The following is an 18,804-nucleotide window of genomic DNA, read 5'->3' as shown; positions in this document are numbered from 1 at the left end:
ACAGGACATCAAGCTTGGTACTAAGGCTCTGTTTGGATACATGTAGTTACCTTGTAGATTAGTGGTATAAGTAGTCAATAGGGAGGAGACAAACATTTGATTTACGTAGAATTTACCTTGCAGAATAATGATAAGTAGTGTGTGGTTGCCAACCTCATAGAGCAGTGGGAGGGGGTGTCATTACCAATATAGAAAGAGAAGAGAGAGAGAGGGAAGAGAGAGGAAGAGAGAAAGCAAAAAATTTCAAGCCAAATTCCTCATTTTTTGAGAAATTTGGCTTGGAAAGTATAAGGGGACATTGATGCCAAGTCATCAGACATGAAATTATTATCTCTGAAACTTGTGAGCATAAGTTTGTTTCTTTATTTCTTTACTTTATTTCAATTTCACTCAAATTGTGAGTTCGCCAGATTCGTTGCGACACAAGAATTATCTTCTTAATGAAAAAAAAATATTGATAAAAATATGGATGATCCATAAATTTTCATTCTGATGTTCATAATTGATCATCAAATTTTCTTTTAGATTTGTCTCCATGGATTTTGATGCTACATTGGCAACCAAGCACAATAAAGTAGAAGAAAAGTGTGTTTTGTTGCTTGGGAAATCCTTGAGGATGCTAGGCATGTGGCATCCAAACAGAGCCTAAGGGACAAGTGTAAGATGATGGATCACAACTATCTACCCCCTACCCCCACCTCCAACCCACACAAATGAAAAAGAACAACCCACCCAAAACCTATGATTTGTGGACACGGGCACAAGTGTCGCGTGTCGACACTGACACGGAGTGTTGGACACGGCAAACCCCCAAAATGTAGAAACGGGGACACGGCTAAAATAGAAAGTATATATAATCATAATTTGTCGATATGGATTCGTGTGTCAAGTTTCAACATGGATATGAGTTGTCCGACATGACAACATCTAAAAATTCAGAAATGGTGACACGTACATACACAAAATTATTGATTTGTACACAAATACATGTCCACACGTCCACATTAACAGTCCTATCAATACATTTAGAAGTCTCCAAAGGAGTGTCAACACGTGTGGACACGGGTGTTGTGTCCACACGGGTGTCGTGTCGGACACGGCAAGACACGTGTGTCGGCAATAAATTCGAAGTGTCGGGTAAATCATAGCCCAAAACTATAAATAGGAAATGATTCAGTGTTGAGTTCTCACGAAAAGAGCTGTGTGCATCTTCCAGAATCTGCTAAAAATTAAGAACTCGCCCTTTCGTGTTTTCTAGTTGGAAATTTTCAATTTGTACCATTTTCTCACATCACTGCATATTGGAAGGCTCTCCCACACTCGTTGGGGAGGCAACTCTCGGGCTGATAAATGTCAATCGTAAGCATCAATTGCAGTTACCTTTTGAAAATGGTTCACGTTACAGTTATATGAGCCAGGATTCCCGTTTGCGAGGCTTTGTATTCCTGTTTTCATTACTTTTCAATGAAGAAAACTATGGAAATAACTTCAAGACACAATCTGGTTCTCATTTTTAAACTGTCCAATTCTGTTCTAGGAGTTGGCTATATCCAGCTAAATGGGAGAATTGTCAGAAAGTTGTTTTGTTGTTGAATTTCTTTTTTGTTTGTGAAGTAGTCTTCTTCTAGGATTCCCACTGGTTCTGAGATGCTGTTATACATGTGCTTTTAACCATGGTTTAAAATTTCGACCGAAATCCGAAATTTTGGTTTTCGGTGGGGACCGAAACTGGTATTTGGCGAAATTAGAAAATTCGCCATTTACCAAATTTTGGCCGAAATTTCGGAATTTCGGTAATTTTGGTCCGAAATTTCGAGAAAATGACTTTTTTATTTTTTATTTTAAAAAGCATTACAAAATTTCAGCCGAAATTTCGGAATTTTGGTCCGAAATTTTGAAATTTGTCTCCGGAATTTCGAACGAGTACCAAATTTCGACCGAAATTTCGGTTTTAGGGAAGACCGAAACCGGTACCGAAATCGAAATTTTAAACCTTGCTTTTAACATGGTTTTAAATTTTGGTTTCGGTACAAATTTTGGCCAAAATCCGGTAATATAAAAAGTATTATTTTATTCTTTCCCAAATTTCGGCCGATATTTGGTAAAGCCGAAATTTCGGATTTCGTCAAATTTCTGATTTCGGCCGAAATTTAAAACCATGCTTTTAAATACAATGGTTACAATGCCACACCCATCTATTAAGATTTTGCTGCCAGAAGTGTTTTTGTGGCACGTAAATTGGCTGTTAGTACTACATTAAGTAGTCATCACTGACATTGAACTCAGGAATTTCTTTAGAAATTCTATTTTGATACTCCAGAAAGAATAAAATATCTTTTACGCAGCTATGTGTTGATATGTAGTCTTCCTTTCAGGTGATTGGAATCGATTTGTTGTCCCAATCACTATTACCGGCCATCGTTGAGCTTGCAGAGGATAGACATTGGAGGGTTCGCCTTGCAATAATTGAGTACATCCCTTTACTAGCAAGCCAGTTGGGTGTAGGATTTTTTGATGATAAGCTTGGTGCTCTTTGCATGCAATGGTTGGAAGATAAGGTTTACCACACTCTTCTTTATTTTATGACTAGGCCGTGGAAATATCATTAGTAAAAAGATAATAATTTTGTGACTGTCAAGTCAATTCTGTGAATTTTTTACAGGTTTACTCAATTCGTGATGCAGCTGCTAATAACTTGAAGCGTCTTGCTGAAGAATTTGGCCCAGAATGGGCAATGCAGCATATAGTTCCACAGGTTTGTTTTGACAATTTTATAACTACAAACTGGTATTAGTAAAAAATTATTCATTCCTTTCTTTTGTTCATAATAACTGTCAACCCATTACCATTCATTTAAGGAAAAAAAAAAACTGACAACCCGCCCTACTTGGGGCCTACGAGGACATCCTGGAATCAATTTCTTTCTTCCAGCACATCCCCCTTTACATCATAACTTGTTTCTAATGAGTTCTTGGCATGCTAATCTTTTCCGAGGAATTCTGAAAAGATGGAGACTCTTAAGCTCTTTTTAGTCCCGTGTGCCACATGAATGTGTTCGGGTTCGTTAATCCTACCCACAGCTGCAAGTGGACCCACGCACTGTCTTTGACCATAGCTTGATCGGATGATCCTAGCCCTTAGTTCCATCAAGCCTCGTTTGAGATTCTGCGGCTTCCACCAAGAAAGGCTATACCTTTGATTTTTGTAGCACTTTATCTTACTCATTGAACGTCCGTTTGGCATGGGGCCAGGATAATGTGGGCAGACTCATGGTGGTCTACTACAAGATCAATGGTCTCATTGAGCATCGGAGGATTCAAGGACTAATCGCGGAAATCTTAGATCTAATGAAATTATTGGAGCCCAAGATTTAGCATCGGAGGAGGTCTGCAAATGAGGCGGTGGATACATTTGCTAAGGAGGGAGTCCACCGGGAATCTGTACTAGTTGTGTCATCCATTAACTTTCCATTATAAAAGGTTTTGTAATTGGTCTCCAGACTGTTCCTTTGTATTTGTCGCTGACATCTTGTCCCCGGCCAAATCTATTGAACTTTAATGGATTGTTAATTTCAAAAAAAGAAAAAAAGAAGAGGTCATTGGTCTCATTTGCACGTGTGTCCCATTTGATTGTTTGAATTGGTCCCGTTGATGGTTGTCTGTCTAGTTGGACTCATCATGTGTCACATGGATGTGATCAGGTTCGTTGATCCGACCCACAGCTGCAAGTGGACCCACTTTCTTTGACTCCATCTTGATCGGATCATCCTAGCCCCTAGTTCCATCAACCCTCATTTAAGGTTCTGCAGCTTCGACCAAGAACCTTTGATTTTTGTAGCCCTTTCTTCGTACTCATGGAACGTCCATTCGGGCACTGGGCCAGGATAAAAGGGGATCCAAAACGTTTCGTTTGAATTGGTTCCGATGGTGGTTGTCCATCTAGTTGGACTCCTCATTTTTTTTAAATAAAATTAATTATGAGGAACAACATTCTATTACTCATTTAAGGAAAGACATGCAAATTTTTAATTGATGTGGGCCATATGAAAACCAAAATTTCAGGGAAACAATGGACCCAGTTAAGTCATGCAAACATAGTTCATAAGAAACTTGAAAGAATTGAAGAACTCTCTTATTCGCCTAGACAACATCGTCAGAAAACCTTGTTATTTATGCCCTACATAGCTGCTGCTCAAAGTTTGGGATGTCGCCTCTTGGTTACTTTCCCGGGCTTCTTTTGGGCCCTGTTGTAGTACTTAATGTTTTGCTGGTTTTAAATTCATGTGTTGTCTAGATACATATGTCTGCATAATATTTATTTTCTTTTCCCCCCATTTTATCCTTGAATTATCTGACAATTTAATTGTCGTGACTTGTTCACAGGTGTTGGAAATGATTAACAACCCACATTACTTGTACCGGATGACCATTTTACATGCAATTTCTCTCCTCGCCCCCGTCATGGGCTCTGATATCACATGCCAAAAGTTGTTGCCCGTGATCATTAATTCCGCAAAGGACAGGTAAAGCCGAAAAACTTTTAACTACAGTTGATCTTAACAAGTAGAACATTTCTTCTTAATTTGATTGCTTCAAGCTTCCAACTAAGAATCCATCCACATTTCTTAGGGTACCAAACATCAAATTCAATGTGGCAAAGGTGTTACAATCCCTCATTCCCATAGTTGACCAGTCTGTAAGTAGCACTGTTATACCATGCTTTTACTCTTTACTTTTTATACTGTTATTCATGGTCCCGCTATATTCGAAGTGTTTTTTGGGATTCTTTTGATGCAGGTGGTGGAGCAGACGATCCGACCCAGTTTGGTGGAGCTTAGTGAGGATCCAGATGTGGATGTGAGGTTTTTCGCCAACCAAGCACTTCAGGCAAGTGAGCAGACCATGATGTCTAGCTAAACATTGTTTTTCCAGAATTTTGGATCAGATACGAGTTCTCTGCATCCATGTTTGTCTTGAAACTTAGACCGCCTACTAAAATTTCTGCAGATTGATGACACCCACAATACATTATTATTGTTTCTCCTTTTGTCTGATTGCATCTCTTTTTTATGATTCAAATCATAGTTTCAAAACTCCCCTACATCATCTCTTTATTACGTTGGTCGAGTTTTTGTCCCAGTCTATGTTTTGCCCCATAAAGATTGCGTCCCACCAATTCAACTAAGATTTCCGTTGGCCGCGTTTTGATTCTCTTCAAATCACCTGGGGCCTTCTTGGTTTCTCTCACTAGAGGGCGAAAATGCATATGCAGAGTTTGAATCCGGTTGTAAAAGTTTCATGTTATGTTTTAAGCTTTTGTTCAATGGTTGACGATTTTTTCACCCCCTTTCCCAGCATTTCCACCCCATTTTTTTTTTTCAATTTGACATTTATTATTCCAAAATCTACCCATTCCCCGTTACATTACCCATTAGCCTCACTTGTATTGAGTCCAACAAAAAGTGCCATATTTGTGGTCCCCATCAAGTCATGGTACGTGTCCACCATCTGGCTCTCATTTCTTTTGATGTAAAATGGACATTAAATTTGCTTTACGTTGTAAAATTGAACATAAAACAAATTTTTACGTCCATTTTTATGTCGAAAGAAATGAAGCCTTACTGAAACCAACTTTATTTTAAGAAGAAATGCAAATCAAAGGATGTGAAAACGATCCCAATTTTAGGAGAAGACAAACAAAAGGAAGTGGGAATATCATTGCCCTTACATTAATGCCATGCCTTGAGTTTGAGATAAATTTAGAATTAAGAAGATGATCAGAGATCTGCATCTAATGGGCGAAGGTTCATCAATCAAAAGAGTTGGGATTGCATGAGTGATTCTTATATAGTAGCCAATTGATGATGGGCCCGCACGGTTGGATGATCCATACCGCCTATCTACATCGTGAATTGTGAATCACCCATTGTATAATACAACCCATTGGATGCTTGAAATTGTTGGATCAGTGGTCTTTTCATTCAGACAAGATTTTTAACAATTGAGTCTCATTGATAGGCTGGAGAGGAAATTACTTTCATATGAGGGAGCATGATGCTGGATTGAACGGTGGGGATGGAATGGTTGCTGATGTCTTCTAGATGGGATAACCTTAGCCCCTCAAATCCGCTGTGAATAGGAGGCTGTATTTTAGGAAGGATTATGTGAAGAAAACCAAAAATTGTTTCCAAGACGTTATCTAGAATTAGGATCTCCTCAGTTGGGTTATTCTACCCCACCTCTTACAGAGAAAATAACTTAAATTAAAATACTTAATAACACAGCTATGCTTAGCACATGCAATGGAATGTTACAGTCAATTGAAATCCAATCCCCTGTATAATTTGACATACTTGAATGGAAATTGGACAAAGGAGAAAGGGGCTCAGAAGAAAAAGGATGGTACCCTGAGAGAAGAAAGGAGGGCAACCAAGTTCTCGAAAAAAAAAACCCGAATAATTCATAATATTCTTACTTTTTTTTATAATTAAATGTGAATTTCTATCATCAAATTCAATACTTTCACATATAGTATTTGTTAATCTTGTAAATAATTGAAAATTATCTAAAATGACATTGTAGTGAAACTGAATTCAATTCATAATCAAGTAAACACATTCACTTAATCATGGGCGCTTGTTAAATTATAAAAGATTAAATAACACCATCTCCAACAGCTTCAGCTTTTGGAGTAATTGGTTCTTTCACATGGTATCTGTTACGTGCCTAATCGGCCGTAACACAAATAAATAAAAGAAAAAGAAGAATAGGAAAGTGGATGGTTGGTTCGAGGCAACCGGGACCTCCTAACGGTTCAAATCGAGAGGAACCATAACTCTCCTAGAAACTATGCTACAACCCAAGTAATAGAATGACCCAAAAGATAACTAACAAAGAAAAAAATTAGGAAAAGTGATAACAGCCACGATTCTATATAACAAACACTACTCTAAAGGACTCAAATAAAATAATTAAAAGCCTCGAACTTAGGAGATTTATTTGGAGAAGATTTCTAGCCGTTTTTTGGAGAATCTGTATTTGGCACGTATCAGTATCAGAGCGACTCTGGGTTCATAATTCATTGATAATAAAATCTACATGTAATGGCCAACCCAAAAGAGGGGCCACATGTGCCACGTGTTGGCCAAAGAGGGGCAACACGCATGGGTAATGTTAAAAGTATAAACGATTAAATAACACCATCTCCAACCGCTTAATCTTTTGGAGTAATTGGTTGTTTCACATGGTATCAGAGCAGGTCCTGTGTTCAAAACACAACTCCTTGATATTAATAATCCGCGTGTACGGGTAGCCCAAAACAGAGGAGTCATGCGTGAGGGGAGTGTTGAAGTATAAATGATTAAATAACACTAACTGTGACATCCTAAGCTTGTCCAACTACTCATTTCGCATTTTAGAGTTGCAAAACAATTAGTTTTCCTATGGAAAAGGTAATTTAAAAAAAATAATCTAATTAAATCAATTCTTTTACTTAATACAGATTAAGTTTAAAATTGACTTCATTTTTGTATTCTACTAAGGGCATTTTAGCATTTTTATATGTCAGGAAAAATATGTCATGGGTAATTCCATCACAAAATGTCTACATGGTAGGATTTTCAAAATCCAGCGAAATGTGATGACTACTACCTTTGCAAATTGTCAAACTAGAAGATTGTTTTGGCAAATAAAACAAAATCGGTGACTGCTTTTGCATATGTTTCAAAAAAAAAGAAGTATATGTATAACTAAACATGTGTTGTTAATTGAGAAAAATGCAGATCTTAATCAGTTTTGGAGTATTGGAAGAGATAGATGATGTCTTGAGAAATTGTTACTCTGTGCTGGCTCAATGAGACATACCCACTGTAGATTTTGACTGAACCACTTAACTGTTTCTCCCCACCAGTGAGTCTAACCCAGTTTACACACAGCACACAAGAACAAGATCGAAAATCAAGGCATCATTCAGACGGGTGAAAAACTCAGAAATCAAATAATGATTACAGTTCAACCAGGGGATTTTCTCTGTTGAAATAGTTTTTACAGTTCATTTCTATTTATGGAGGTCATTCTTCATTCATATGCTCTACCCATTACATGGGCCCATTCGGTGGCCCATCATAGAGGGCCCCAAAATTATCCAATTGGATGATCTTAACAATCAGACCGGCAAACTTTTTGCCTGTTAAACAAGGACATGCTATTATTGGGATAGTAGGGATATTTCAATTGTGGAATTTTGTAAACGAAAATGGGGTGGTGGATGGCGGAGAATATAATGGTCAATGAGAATGTTTGAGCCAATTTAGGCTATTGGGTAGTGTAATGGGGAATGGGGATGGGTAGCATATAACGGATATGTAGCCAATCCTGTATGTAGGGGGCGGTACTGTTGTAGCTTGTTAGGGGACAACTTGTCCCTTATTTGGCACTTTTTGGAATAAAAAATGTCAATTTTCAAAAAAAAATAAAAATAAAAATGTTGAGGCGTATTACAATGTCGCTTTCCTTGAGGTGATATTTGCCCCCCGTTGGTGTGCACTTGGTCACAACAAATTTGCCTCCAAAATACAAGAGCCCAGTTTAAATGACTTTTATCAATGCAAAAACAGTCCAAAGATCTCATGAATTTGGCAAGCTTGATGAGAAGACTAGTTCTTATTTATGCGGAAAACAGAGGCAGAGATGAGAGCGGTTCACCAAGGAATAAGGATGTTAAAGAAAGACTGCTTAAACAAAGTAATAGTGGAGGGTGACTCTTTAATTGTGACAAAGTGGTTAGAGAGTAAAGCATCTCATCCGTGGCGGTTTGCCTGGTGGATTGATGAAATATCAGATTGGGTGGGAGGCTCCAATATTTCATATCATCATGTAAGGAAATCGGCAAACTCGGAGGCCGATAGGCTAGCAAGGAATGGTGGCTCAAGGTCAGTTTGGGAAGTCTTCAATTTCCTTCCCCTTGGTGCGTTTTCTTGGAGTGGTCATGTGAATTGTTCTTGTATTGCATCGATCTTCTCGATCGGGGTCTCCTACGGTGCAAAATGCCCACTAGATTCTCTAGAAACATAGTTTTCATGTGCCTTTGAAGCTATTTGTTAAGGATGGGATGGGATGCGTTACTGGTCTTTTATAGACCTATGGGTGACTTTTCACGTTGAAGAGCGCCCCTGATAACCCCTGATCAGTGCAGGCTGAATTCTAAAATTATACTTGATCACAACTATACAGTCCAGATCGCGTGCATTCAAGTCTGGTCACAGTGGATCGTGCGAAGTGTAAAGTGCACCAAACAGCACCACATGCGTCTTTATCGTCCTACAAGCCACTTCCCCTCCATGTGTGTGCATGCGAACGGTGCAACAATATGGACCACAGATTACAAAAGACATGTGATTTAAAAGCAATTGTCTTGAGCAGAGGAATACTTGTAAACCCCTCTCCATGCTTCTCATTTTTCCACGAGACAAACTTTTACCCCTCTCCTTTTACCCCTCTCCGTGCTTCTCATTTTTCCACATAAGACAAACTTTTATTCTCTGTAAGATTTTTACACAACAATTTGCAAAACCCATTTCCATAAACAAAACCTTTAGGGGCCATTTGGATACGCAGATTTTAGAATCTTGGATTTCCTAAAAAATTGTAGATGGGATACAAGAGAAGAAAGAGACCGGCCGTCGTTTTCTAATTTATTGCCCTTCTTTCCAATAGCAAGAGAGCTATGTATTTATATAAAGCCAAGAGAAGTACAATGACAACTATGCCCATATACAAATACACTATATCCAACATTTTTTTACAAAATAGACTCTAGGACTTGACTTGAGTTTTCAATTATGTCTTCTTTAAGTCTCGATATCTTCTTTTCTTGTCCTGCCTTTGGCTCATTTGAGTTTTCAAACAATCCATGTCTTGCCCAAGTTCCTTGACACTCTTTTACACTCTTTTGAAATTAAAATCTGGATTCTAAAATCCGCATATCCAAACAGGCCCTTGAACATTTATTTTGAAAATATTTCCAACAAATTGCAGAGGGGTGTGTGTGCGTGTGCCGATAAGAACCAGAGCCCAAAAGGAAACCTACTGAATTCAAATCATACCCAAAAGCCCTTGAGACAGCCAACAGATAATGATCAGTGGTTTGAATATCATGTGGAAAAACAATAGGACAAAGCTTGACTGAAATTTTCATTTGTTTAGAAGTAGAACGAAAAATATTTGAATGAAACTCAAAACACCACATCAGCTTCTACAGTATCAGCCCAGGACACAAAGGATCGAGTTCCCACTATAGATATCCGACTGGGAAACAAGGTGAGGTTTTAACTGAGAAAGAGGGAGGGAGCAAAGGAGGAAATATGGAAATTTTACAGTTGATATTAAATCAAGAGGGTGGGAAATATAGAGATTTTCGAGTATGATCTGGATCAGAAGTTATTTTCCCCTCTTCTTGTGCATTTGGTTATTCTTCTAAAAAGGATCCAATCCCCTGTTATTTATTTGAAAAATCCTACTGAGCCTCCATTTTTCATACAAAATTGCCATCACAACACAGCCACCAACCCATATTAAGACCAATCATAGGCAACAAGCTCAATATATATTACTAATTTATTATTCAAAGAACATCTCCAAAGCCAACAAGCAACAATATCAACAACATTAATATGCCGAGCAAAAAAAAAAAAAAAAAAGCAACATTAATATAGAGAGAGAGGAGGTCCTCCTCATAGGAGTTAACTATTTATTCAGTAGCTTCACAAAGATGGTACTTAAGACTTAAGAGACTCCCAGCAGCTTCTTTATGTGCTTCTGTAAAGATCAACAAAACCAGAGATGTATTTAGATAACTACAAGATTATAGTAACAGAAGGTATAAAAGAAAGAGGAAAAAGGAGGATCAGTAATCCCATATTATTAACTTAATCAAATTTCCCCTGCCTCTATAACACAGCTAGTGTGGGTTTTTTACCTCAATGCTGAGAGGAGAAGTGGTCGGGGCATATCGGTCAACCACGTGCCCGTCCTTGTCAACCAAGAACTTCGCGAAGTTCCATTTGATGCCATCTCCGAAGATGCCACCTTTGCTCGACTTTAAGAACTTGTACACTGGAGCAGTATTGGACCCATTCACTTCCACCTAAATACAACAAACATAAAAGATGGACTTGTCAGTGATCTTATGATGGTTTTATACCTATGTAATTTAGTTATAAGCCTAATCAACCAGGATAGTTCACCACTATCCTTTTCTTCTCAAATCTTTCACTGTAGACCAACAAGTTTCACTTGTGACAGCAGAATAATTTTCTGATGGTTCAGTACACTGTCCTCCTCTCAAATCTTCTCCTTTAGCTCAACTAGTTTCACTTGTGAGAGTTGGATAGTTTTTTTCCAACAAAAGTAACTCTAATACGGGAGACCCATTCTCGTATAGTTGTATTTGAGAGGTGATCAAAGTTTGGCGGTTTTCTACTGCATAAACTGAATATGACGATATCTGCTCTCCCTGGTTTGATATTTTTTTTTGAAAAGGGCAGAATAGTATATATGTGAAAAACAGAACCAAGGTGGTCCTGAAGATACAAAGAGAAAAAATTACAATAAATCAAGGAGGAAGATAATCAAAACACTCTAAGGCTGTCCTAAAGACACCTCCTTTGGCTAGGGAATCTGCTTCAGCATTGGCTGACCTCCTAACATGGCCGAACACAATGGAAGAGCCCTAAGTCGGGTCCTTGATTTCCTCAAAGAAAGGCAAAAATCTCCAGGGAGGAGTCTCCTTACCCGAAAGCCATCTGATGACATTTAAGGAATCCCCTTCGACTATAATTTTGTCGAAAGCCTGACAATCCAGTAACTTAATCCCTCTGTGAACGGCTCTAACCTCAGCTTCATTCGAGTCTGCGACTCCGATAGGACCTGAGTAAGCCCAAAGGATTTCCCCCTTGTTATTTCTACATAGACCCCCAATTCCTGCCTCGCCCGGGTTACCAAGAGACGAACCATCAAAATTAAGCTTCAGTAGCCCCTGCGAAGGAGGATTCCAGGAGTGTGTGACTTTCACTTTGCTGACCCCTTCCATACAGATGATTGCCCATCCTTCCCAGAGGTCAAAAGCTGAGACAAAACGAAACAAAGGAAGACTTCGAACCCAAGATATAACCGCTGCTATCAGCTTTACGTAAATCCAATGGGGAGACCGAGCCTCTCCTTCAAAGACTCGCGCATTCCTCTCTTTCCACAGAAACCACCACGCAGCCAGAAGGCACATCTTCCAAAGGATCCTACCTTTCTTTCTCCAAAGACTCCATTCCCAACTCCTAATGAAATCAGCCATAGATTTGGACGGGATCCAACAGATTCGAAAGCGAGTGAAGATGAGACCCCAAATAACTCTAGCAACCTTACAGTGGATGAAAAGGTGATCAATTGATTCGCCAGCGGCCAAACAGAGAGAGCAATAATCGACTAACCACATTCCTCTACTCCTAGTTTGATATTGGAACTTTATCTTTTGGGAATTATAGCATCTATCGAAGGTAAGCAAAAAGTATAAAGCAGAGGAATACTAATATCAAATAAAGAGGATGCTGGTATTATAGAGCTGGGTTAAATAGTATGTACTTGATCCAAAATACAGTGAGGCCAAAATTGACACTATTCTGGATATCCATCTCAACCGTAAGTATTCAATTAATTGGAATATTGCCATTACACAGTTTACAGCAGCTCCAGCAAGTTAGCGGCGTTGCATGAATGCAATTAATCTCAATCACTGTTTGACTCCGACTTAGACGAGAAGTTGGCCAAGGTAAACAGGAGTCGACTAGGGAAAGTAAACGGCTGATGTGGTCTATTTTGTTTTAACTTGGGCATGTTAAGGGAAACTTGGACATGAACAAGAACTCATTGAAGGTTTAACAAAGTCAACCTGGACAAGTCGTTTATTGGCTAGAGATGTTTTAAAAACTGATCCCATTAGATTAGTATATGTAGAGGGCCAAGCCTTGGCGCAACGGTGAGGTTGCTCCATTGTGACCTGGTGGTCCTAGGTTCGAGTCACAGAAACAGCCTCTCTGCAAAGCAGGGGTAAGGCTGCGTACATTTAGCCCTCCCCAGACCCCGCAATGGCGAGAGCCTCATGCACTGGGCCGACCTTTTTTAGTAGATTAGTATAGGTGATGCATTTTCACTGGGAGAGTTGTTGGTAATAGAAATCATATGTTGATAAGATGTTTATTTTTCAAACTCAATTCAATGTATAATTTCATTTTCTGTGGGAGAGTTGTCGGTAATAGAAATCAAATGTTGATAAGATGTCTATTTTTCAAACTCAATTCAAGGTATAATTTCATTTTTGGTTGAAGACGAGTAATAAATGGAAACAATATTCAGAAGATATTTAAAAAGGCTATGATTTGCGAGCACAGACACAAGTGACGCGTGTCGACATGGACACGGACACGGAGTGTCCGACACGGCAAACCCCAAAAATTTAGAAACGAGGACACGGCTGAAATAGAAAGTATATATAATTATGATTTGTTGATACGGATTCATGTGTAGAGTTTTGACATGGATACGAGTTGTCCGACATGGCAACATCTAAAAATCTAGAAATGGTGACACTTACATGCATATAAAATTACCGATTACTATCATAATTTGTAACAATATAAATATGGTATTTATTTAACAAATTAATAAATCTTAGAATTACATATAATCTAAAACAAACACGAGATAATCAAGTAATAACGGATTCATCAATTTCATCTAGTTCTCTTCCATCTCAAATATACAACGAGAAAGGGAGACCAATATGCTACAATGAATATAGTATTGGGACAAGAGATCGTTTAGGAAGGGGATATAACAACAAATATTAGTTAAAAAAGAGCTAAAAGAAGAATTTATAATAAAAGAAAAATTAATAATAAAAAAGGTAAACACAATATTCAATAATAAAACAGAATGTCACACTTGACACGGTACAAAATTGTACCACGCGCCCACATTAAGTCTAACACTTCTGGCAGTACATTTAAAAGTGTCCAGAGGAATGTTGACGTGTGTCGACACGTGTGTCGGTGATAAATTCAAAATGTAGGCTAAATCATAGTAAAAAGGTGACCTCAATTCTTAACCACTAGATTACTCTAGGAGATGCATTTTCACTGACAGGGTCATCAGAAGTTATAATAAGATGATAAGATGTGCATTCTTCATTCTTTGTCCTTGTTGCATGAAACTCAATTTAAGGTATATTCCCCTTTTGTCTGAAAAAAGAGGTGAAATAAGTGAGTTATAAATGGGAACAATTATCAGGCTCCTTGAATTGTTTGCTATTCTCTCTTTCATACACAAAGTATCTAATGTTTGTTCCCATAACCATTGTAATCTTAGCTACTCAGATTAAAATCTATTGTTCGACTGTGTGAGGATAGAATTGCAACATAAGACTATTGAAACAAGTTGGCCAGGGAACATAGAAACAAATAATATGTCACCTTGTCAAAGATAGGGAACTCCGCTTTGAAGCGGGTGCAAGCAACCTCCAAGATCTGCTCATTGTCTCCTGGCTCCTGATTTCCAAACTGATTGCATGGAAAAGCCAGAATTTCTAGACCTATAATGATCATGAAAGAAATTAGTCCTTTTGTCTACTGACAAATTAAAAGGAATATAACTTTTATTAAATCAGGCCCCTCAAATTTAAACCAACTGGGGTTCCCTTTTCCTTTTCGTGAAATGTTAATCCAAAAGTTCTTATTGCTACTAAGAATGCCTGAAGAAGGAATCCAGAAGAAAGATAGTCTAGATTCAAACCTTGATCTTTGTACTTCTCATACAGCTGAGCCAACTCCGTATAATTTGAATTGGTCAATCCACTGTGACAACAAATCATGGAAAATTTTAAAAAATGTCCAATATAAAACAAAACCGAATTAAGGAATTAACCAACAGAAGAAAAACAGCATTAGTAGAATAGGAGCACAGGAAAGAAATAATATGATCCGACTCATAAAAAGAAATGCAATGAGGCATTTGATGAGATTTTACTCCACTGAATGCCAAAACAGTCTTACCTCTTCGACAAGATCTTAAAAAAAGAAAGAGAAAAAAGCTAGTATAGAATCTAAGAGAGAAGGAGAAACAGATATGATTTACCATTGAGATGCGACATTTACAACCACCAGAACTTTTCCCTTGTAAATGCTAAGATCCACATCCTTTCCCCTAGCATCCTGCAAGGACAACCAACAAACTATTAAAAAAAATGAGAAAATATATCTCTATTCAAAAGGACTAACATAATAGTAAAATACAATAGAAAAAATACCAAGAACCCTAGTTCCAAGCATAAAAAATAGAAGGCTTAGTCCTGTGAGAAGGAAAAAAATCCTTAAACACCTCATTTCAAAAACACTAAACCAGTAAAGGACTGAGAAGCCCACACATTCATGATGAGGGTCCATTATTCTATTAGAAGCCAACAAAATCTGGCAAGCTGCACTAAAAAAACACTCCTTTCCAGTGATTAAAAACGTGGATGCGATATGGAACATGGCCGAAGAAAATCCTAGTTGACTCGGAACGACGCGGTCGATAACTCAGTTGAAGCAGCTGAGTACTCAGTTGTCGCGGTCATAATTCGAGTCAAGGTCATAATTTGAGTCGAAGGAGTTTTTATTGACTCGGCAAAACGGGGAACAAGGATGTGGCTTAACACAGACAACGTAAAAGGGAGTCGACTCTGGTGAGTCAACGCAGACGCAAGGGGAGTTCTAAAATTATGCTCCCTTTTTTTTTTGGAAAAAGGAAAAAAGTAGCCAATTTTATTGATGAAAACAAAGAAGACCAAGATCGTCCGTACAAAAATAGAGAAGATAGAACAAATAAGCAAGTTTAATTATATTTTGAAAAACTATGCTGCTTTAGTGCTTTCTAAAGGGAAGGATTGATCTAAATCTCGAAACAAGATATAAGACTGCACAGCTAACAAAAATCATGAAATCTCATGAACCCTAATAAAAAATAGAAATCAAAATATAATTAAACCCTCCTTAGAACATCTTCCAGCTATAAAAATAGTACAAAACAAATTGCCTAGAGACTTAGACTCAGCTTATAATTACACATTTCCTATTTTTCAAACACCCTCCATTTTATCAAAACATAAAAAACAACGGTAAGACCTCACAGCCCATCCATTTATTATCAGAAGAAGATAACAATTTCAATCAGAAGATTATAAGAGAGACTCAGAAGCCTATTTCCATGCATTAATTTTATCTAGGGGTGCAATTCGGGTTGGGTTAGGGTTGGGAAAAATCAACCCGAATTGGAAATCGAGCTGGGTAGGGTTGGGGTGTCGGTCAACCCGATCCGATCCGACCCGAAACCCGACAAGTATTCCACTATTCCCGTATTCCGATATATGTAGAATTATTTAGTAAGTCTTTTACGATTTAGACTTTCTTTCCCAGCAAAATAGCAAATACCGCTCGGCCTTTCTTTTCTTTGGCTTTCCCCAAAATCAGAAGCTCTAAAAATAGAACTATAGAAAGTTTAGAAGCCCTAAATCTCTTTCCTTCTTCTTCTTCTGTTCTCCGTCTCTCTCCACGGCTCCATCCCCACGCCTTCACCTCCTCCACATCTCCGTCTCCATGGCTTCGATAAGAGTTTAAGACTTCACCTTTGCCTCCATCTCTCTAGTCTTTCTGGGTTTGTTTTGTGAGGTTTGGAGTTGATTTCTTCTTCTTTTTCCTTTGGATCTCAGATCTGTCTGGCTAATAAATGATTTCTAGTTAGTTTCTATTGATTATATGTTTCTATTTGCTCGATTCGTTCGTTTTTTGTGAGATTTGAGGTTTTTGTGCTGAAAAAAGGCATTTTTGTTGATTTTTCTCCGTAAGATGTGGGTTTCTTTAAAGATCTACGGGATTTATGATTTCTACTTAGTTTTTATTGATTAATGTTGCTATTTGCTGGATTCATTATTTTTTTTTTCCGAATGATTTCAAGTTTCAAGTTTTTGTGCTGAGAAAGGGCATTTTGGAAATTGGGTCGGGTCAGGTTGAGGAAATAGGAACTCGGATTGGGTCGGGTTGAACCCCGTCGGGTTGGAATCGGGTTGGGTTGGAAAATTGGGTTCCTCGGGTTGGGTCGGGTTGGCCTCAACCCGACCCAACCTGACCCAAGTTGCACCCCCTAATTTTATCAGTTCACTGGAAAAAAAAATAGGAGAAACAATGACCCTCAAAGAAGACCACGAAATCTATGAGAAATATGAAAATTTTAAAGAACAATAACATCAATTCCATAGGAAGAAGAAAACTGAACTTCGAAAACGAATTGCAAAAAAGTGTTAATACGACAAAAAACAGCACATAAATCCCGAAGGAACATAATGTCACAAAATATTATCCTTATGCTAAAGAGAAGAAAATAGATCTCTCACAAACCCATCTCAAATTTCCCTCTGATATTTGACTGGAGATATGCCAAAACCCCACAACACAAACCACGAAAATCTTTAGCATTACGGGAACAAATAAAACAAAAATCATATAAACCTATCTCGAAACCCCTGATGACTATCTAAAACATAGAGAAAAATTTCACACACCCATGAATCAGAAGAAGATAATAATAAAACCTCACAAATGGCTCATAAAGTAATGGGTCACAACACAAATTCATCACAAACAGCACCAATTCCATCAATCAAAGAACAGATTATCTCTTACAAATTAATTCCAAAACCCTAAATCAAACAAAAGCCCGAAACCCCAATTCACGAAAACAAAGACTTAAAATCAGAAGAAGATCATAAAACCACACAAATTCTCCATAAATTCATAAAAAACAACATCAATTCCATAAATCAAAGAACCATTCTCTATTAAATTTTCAAAACCCTAAATCACAAAATGCAGAAACCCTAATTCACGCAAAAACCCATCTCCAATTAATTTGAAAACCCTAAATCACAAAATCCGAAAACCCTAATCCACGCAAATCATTTGCAAAACCCTATATCACAAAACCCAAAAACCCTAATTCACGCAAACAAATACACGCAAAAACCCATCACCAAAACCCCAAAATGCAAAACCCCAAATTAGGAAAAAAAAAAAAAAAGCACCCAAAATTCACACAAATCAAAACGAAATAAAGACAGATCGAGCTCACAAACCTTCACAGTGAAGTCATAGATTGATTGGGCATTCGCAGATTGGCTCGCCATTTCAGAATAGGATCGAGATGGATAATAAAACAAACTTTTTGTAGATGAAAAGGTAAGAGAAGATGAACAAAGAACCCTGGATTTAACAGAAGAAAAGTAATGAAAACAAGGAGAAGATTCAAAAGAAATGAAAGGAGATTGTTTAGATTGAGAAGAGAAGGGTTTTTTCAAATACAAAGATGCTGAAATTACAGAGATTCGAAAATTTCTGAAAGAAGAACAAAACATGAGGAGTAAAACAGAGAATGGAAAAAACATTTGTATTTCATCTCTGTATATAAAGTTTTGCATGTGAATAATATTAGGACACGTGTCCAATTCTATCGCACCACGTATGCAATTCTTCTTAGAACTCCTAAAATTGCGTTCCCACGTATTGAATAATGTCCCACTATTCACACCTATAGTTCTGAGTTCTGACCAGTCGCAATTTAGATGATCTAAACCGTCCATTTGTTTGGCCAATCGCAATAAGATAAGGAGACGTGGAAAATTTTATATAATGTGTGGCGGTATCACCGGTATTTTTTTCAAAAAATACGGTAC

At 37.8% G+C, this 18,804-nt stretch overlaps 2 protein-coding genes across 3 annotated transcripts in view; one reads left to right on the top strand and one right to left on the bottom strand.

The window, feature by feature from the left end:
- Positions 1-5,049, top strand: part of LOC143857134 (uncharacterized) — a 43,848-nt gene extending 38,799 nt beyond the window's left edge. The window contains exons 9-13 of the mRNA XM_077367452.1: positions 2,376-2,558; positions 2,663-2,755; positions 4,383-4,522; positions 4,629-4,695; positions 4,797-5,049. Coding sequence (XP_077223567.1) covers positions 2,376-2,558; positions 2,663-2,755; positions 4,383-4,522; positions 4,629-4,695; positions 4,797-4,916 — 603 coding nt within the window. The 3' untranslated portion in view covers positions 4,917-5,049. The remainder of the gene's footprint in view (positions 1-2,375; positions 2,559-2,662; positions 2,756-4,382; positions 4,523-4,628; positions 4,696-4,796) is intronic.
- A 5,534-nt stretch (positions 5,050-10,583) lies between these two features.
- Positions 10,584-18,510, bottom strand: LOC143856901 (putative phospholipid hydroperoxide glutathione peroxidase). Of its 2 annotated transcripts, XR_013238424.1 has the most exons (7): positions 18,208-18,510; positions 15,177-15,253; positions 14,835-14,896; positions 14,516-14,634; positions 10,975-11,142; positions 10,701-10,814; positions 10,584-10,653 (listed from the first exon to the last, which is right to left on the bottom strand). XR_013238424.1 is itself a non-coding variant. In XM_077367153.1 (6 exons), exons 1-6 carry the CDS (start codon positions 18,484-18,486, stop codon positions 10,782-10,784), a joined length of 738 nt encoding a protein of 245 aa, XP_077223268.1. In that variant the 5' UTR covers positions 18,487-18,510; the 3' UTR covers positions 10,584-10,781. The 2 variants fall into 2 exon arrangements, 1 of the variants encoding a protein (XP_077223268.1); XM_077367153.1 differs by having other exon boundaries at positions 10,584-10,814.
- Between the last annotated feature and the right edge of the window lie 294 nt (positions 18,511-18,804).

Source organism: Tasmannia lanceolata, unplaced genomic scaffold, assembly GCF_043159265.1.
Source record: "Tasmannia lanceolata isolate RefF3 unplaced genomic scaffold, GAP_Taslan_0.1 ptg000024l, whole genome shotgun sequence".
Lineage (NCBI taxonomy): Eukaryota > Viridiplantae > Streptophyta > Magnoliopsida > Canellales > Winteraceae > Tasmannia > Tasmannia lanceolata.
Note: the sequence above shows the minus strand (reverse complement) of the source record. Positions and strands in the feature narration are given on the sequence as shown.

What these genes read in the sequence shown, in the direction of transcription:
- LOC143856901 (XM_077367153.1), bottom strand. Translation starts at nt 18,486, where the DNA reads ATGTTTTGTTCTTCTTTCAGAAATTTTCGAATCTCTGTAATTTCAGCA. An exon ending in TGAGAAGTACAAAGATCAAG is followed by an intron (nt 14,635 to 14,834) that starts GTTTGAATCTAG and finishes TGATCATTATAG; the next exon opens with GTCTAGAAATTCTGGCTTTT. An exon ending in AGTTCCCTATCTTTGACAAG is followed by an intron (nt 11,143 to 14,515) that starts GTGACATATTAT and finishes TGTTGTATTTAG; the next exon opens with GTGGAAGTGAATGGGTCCAA.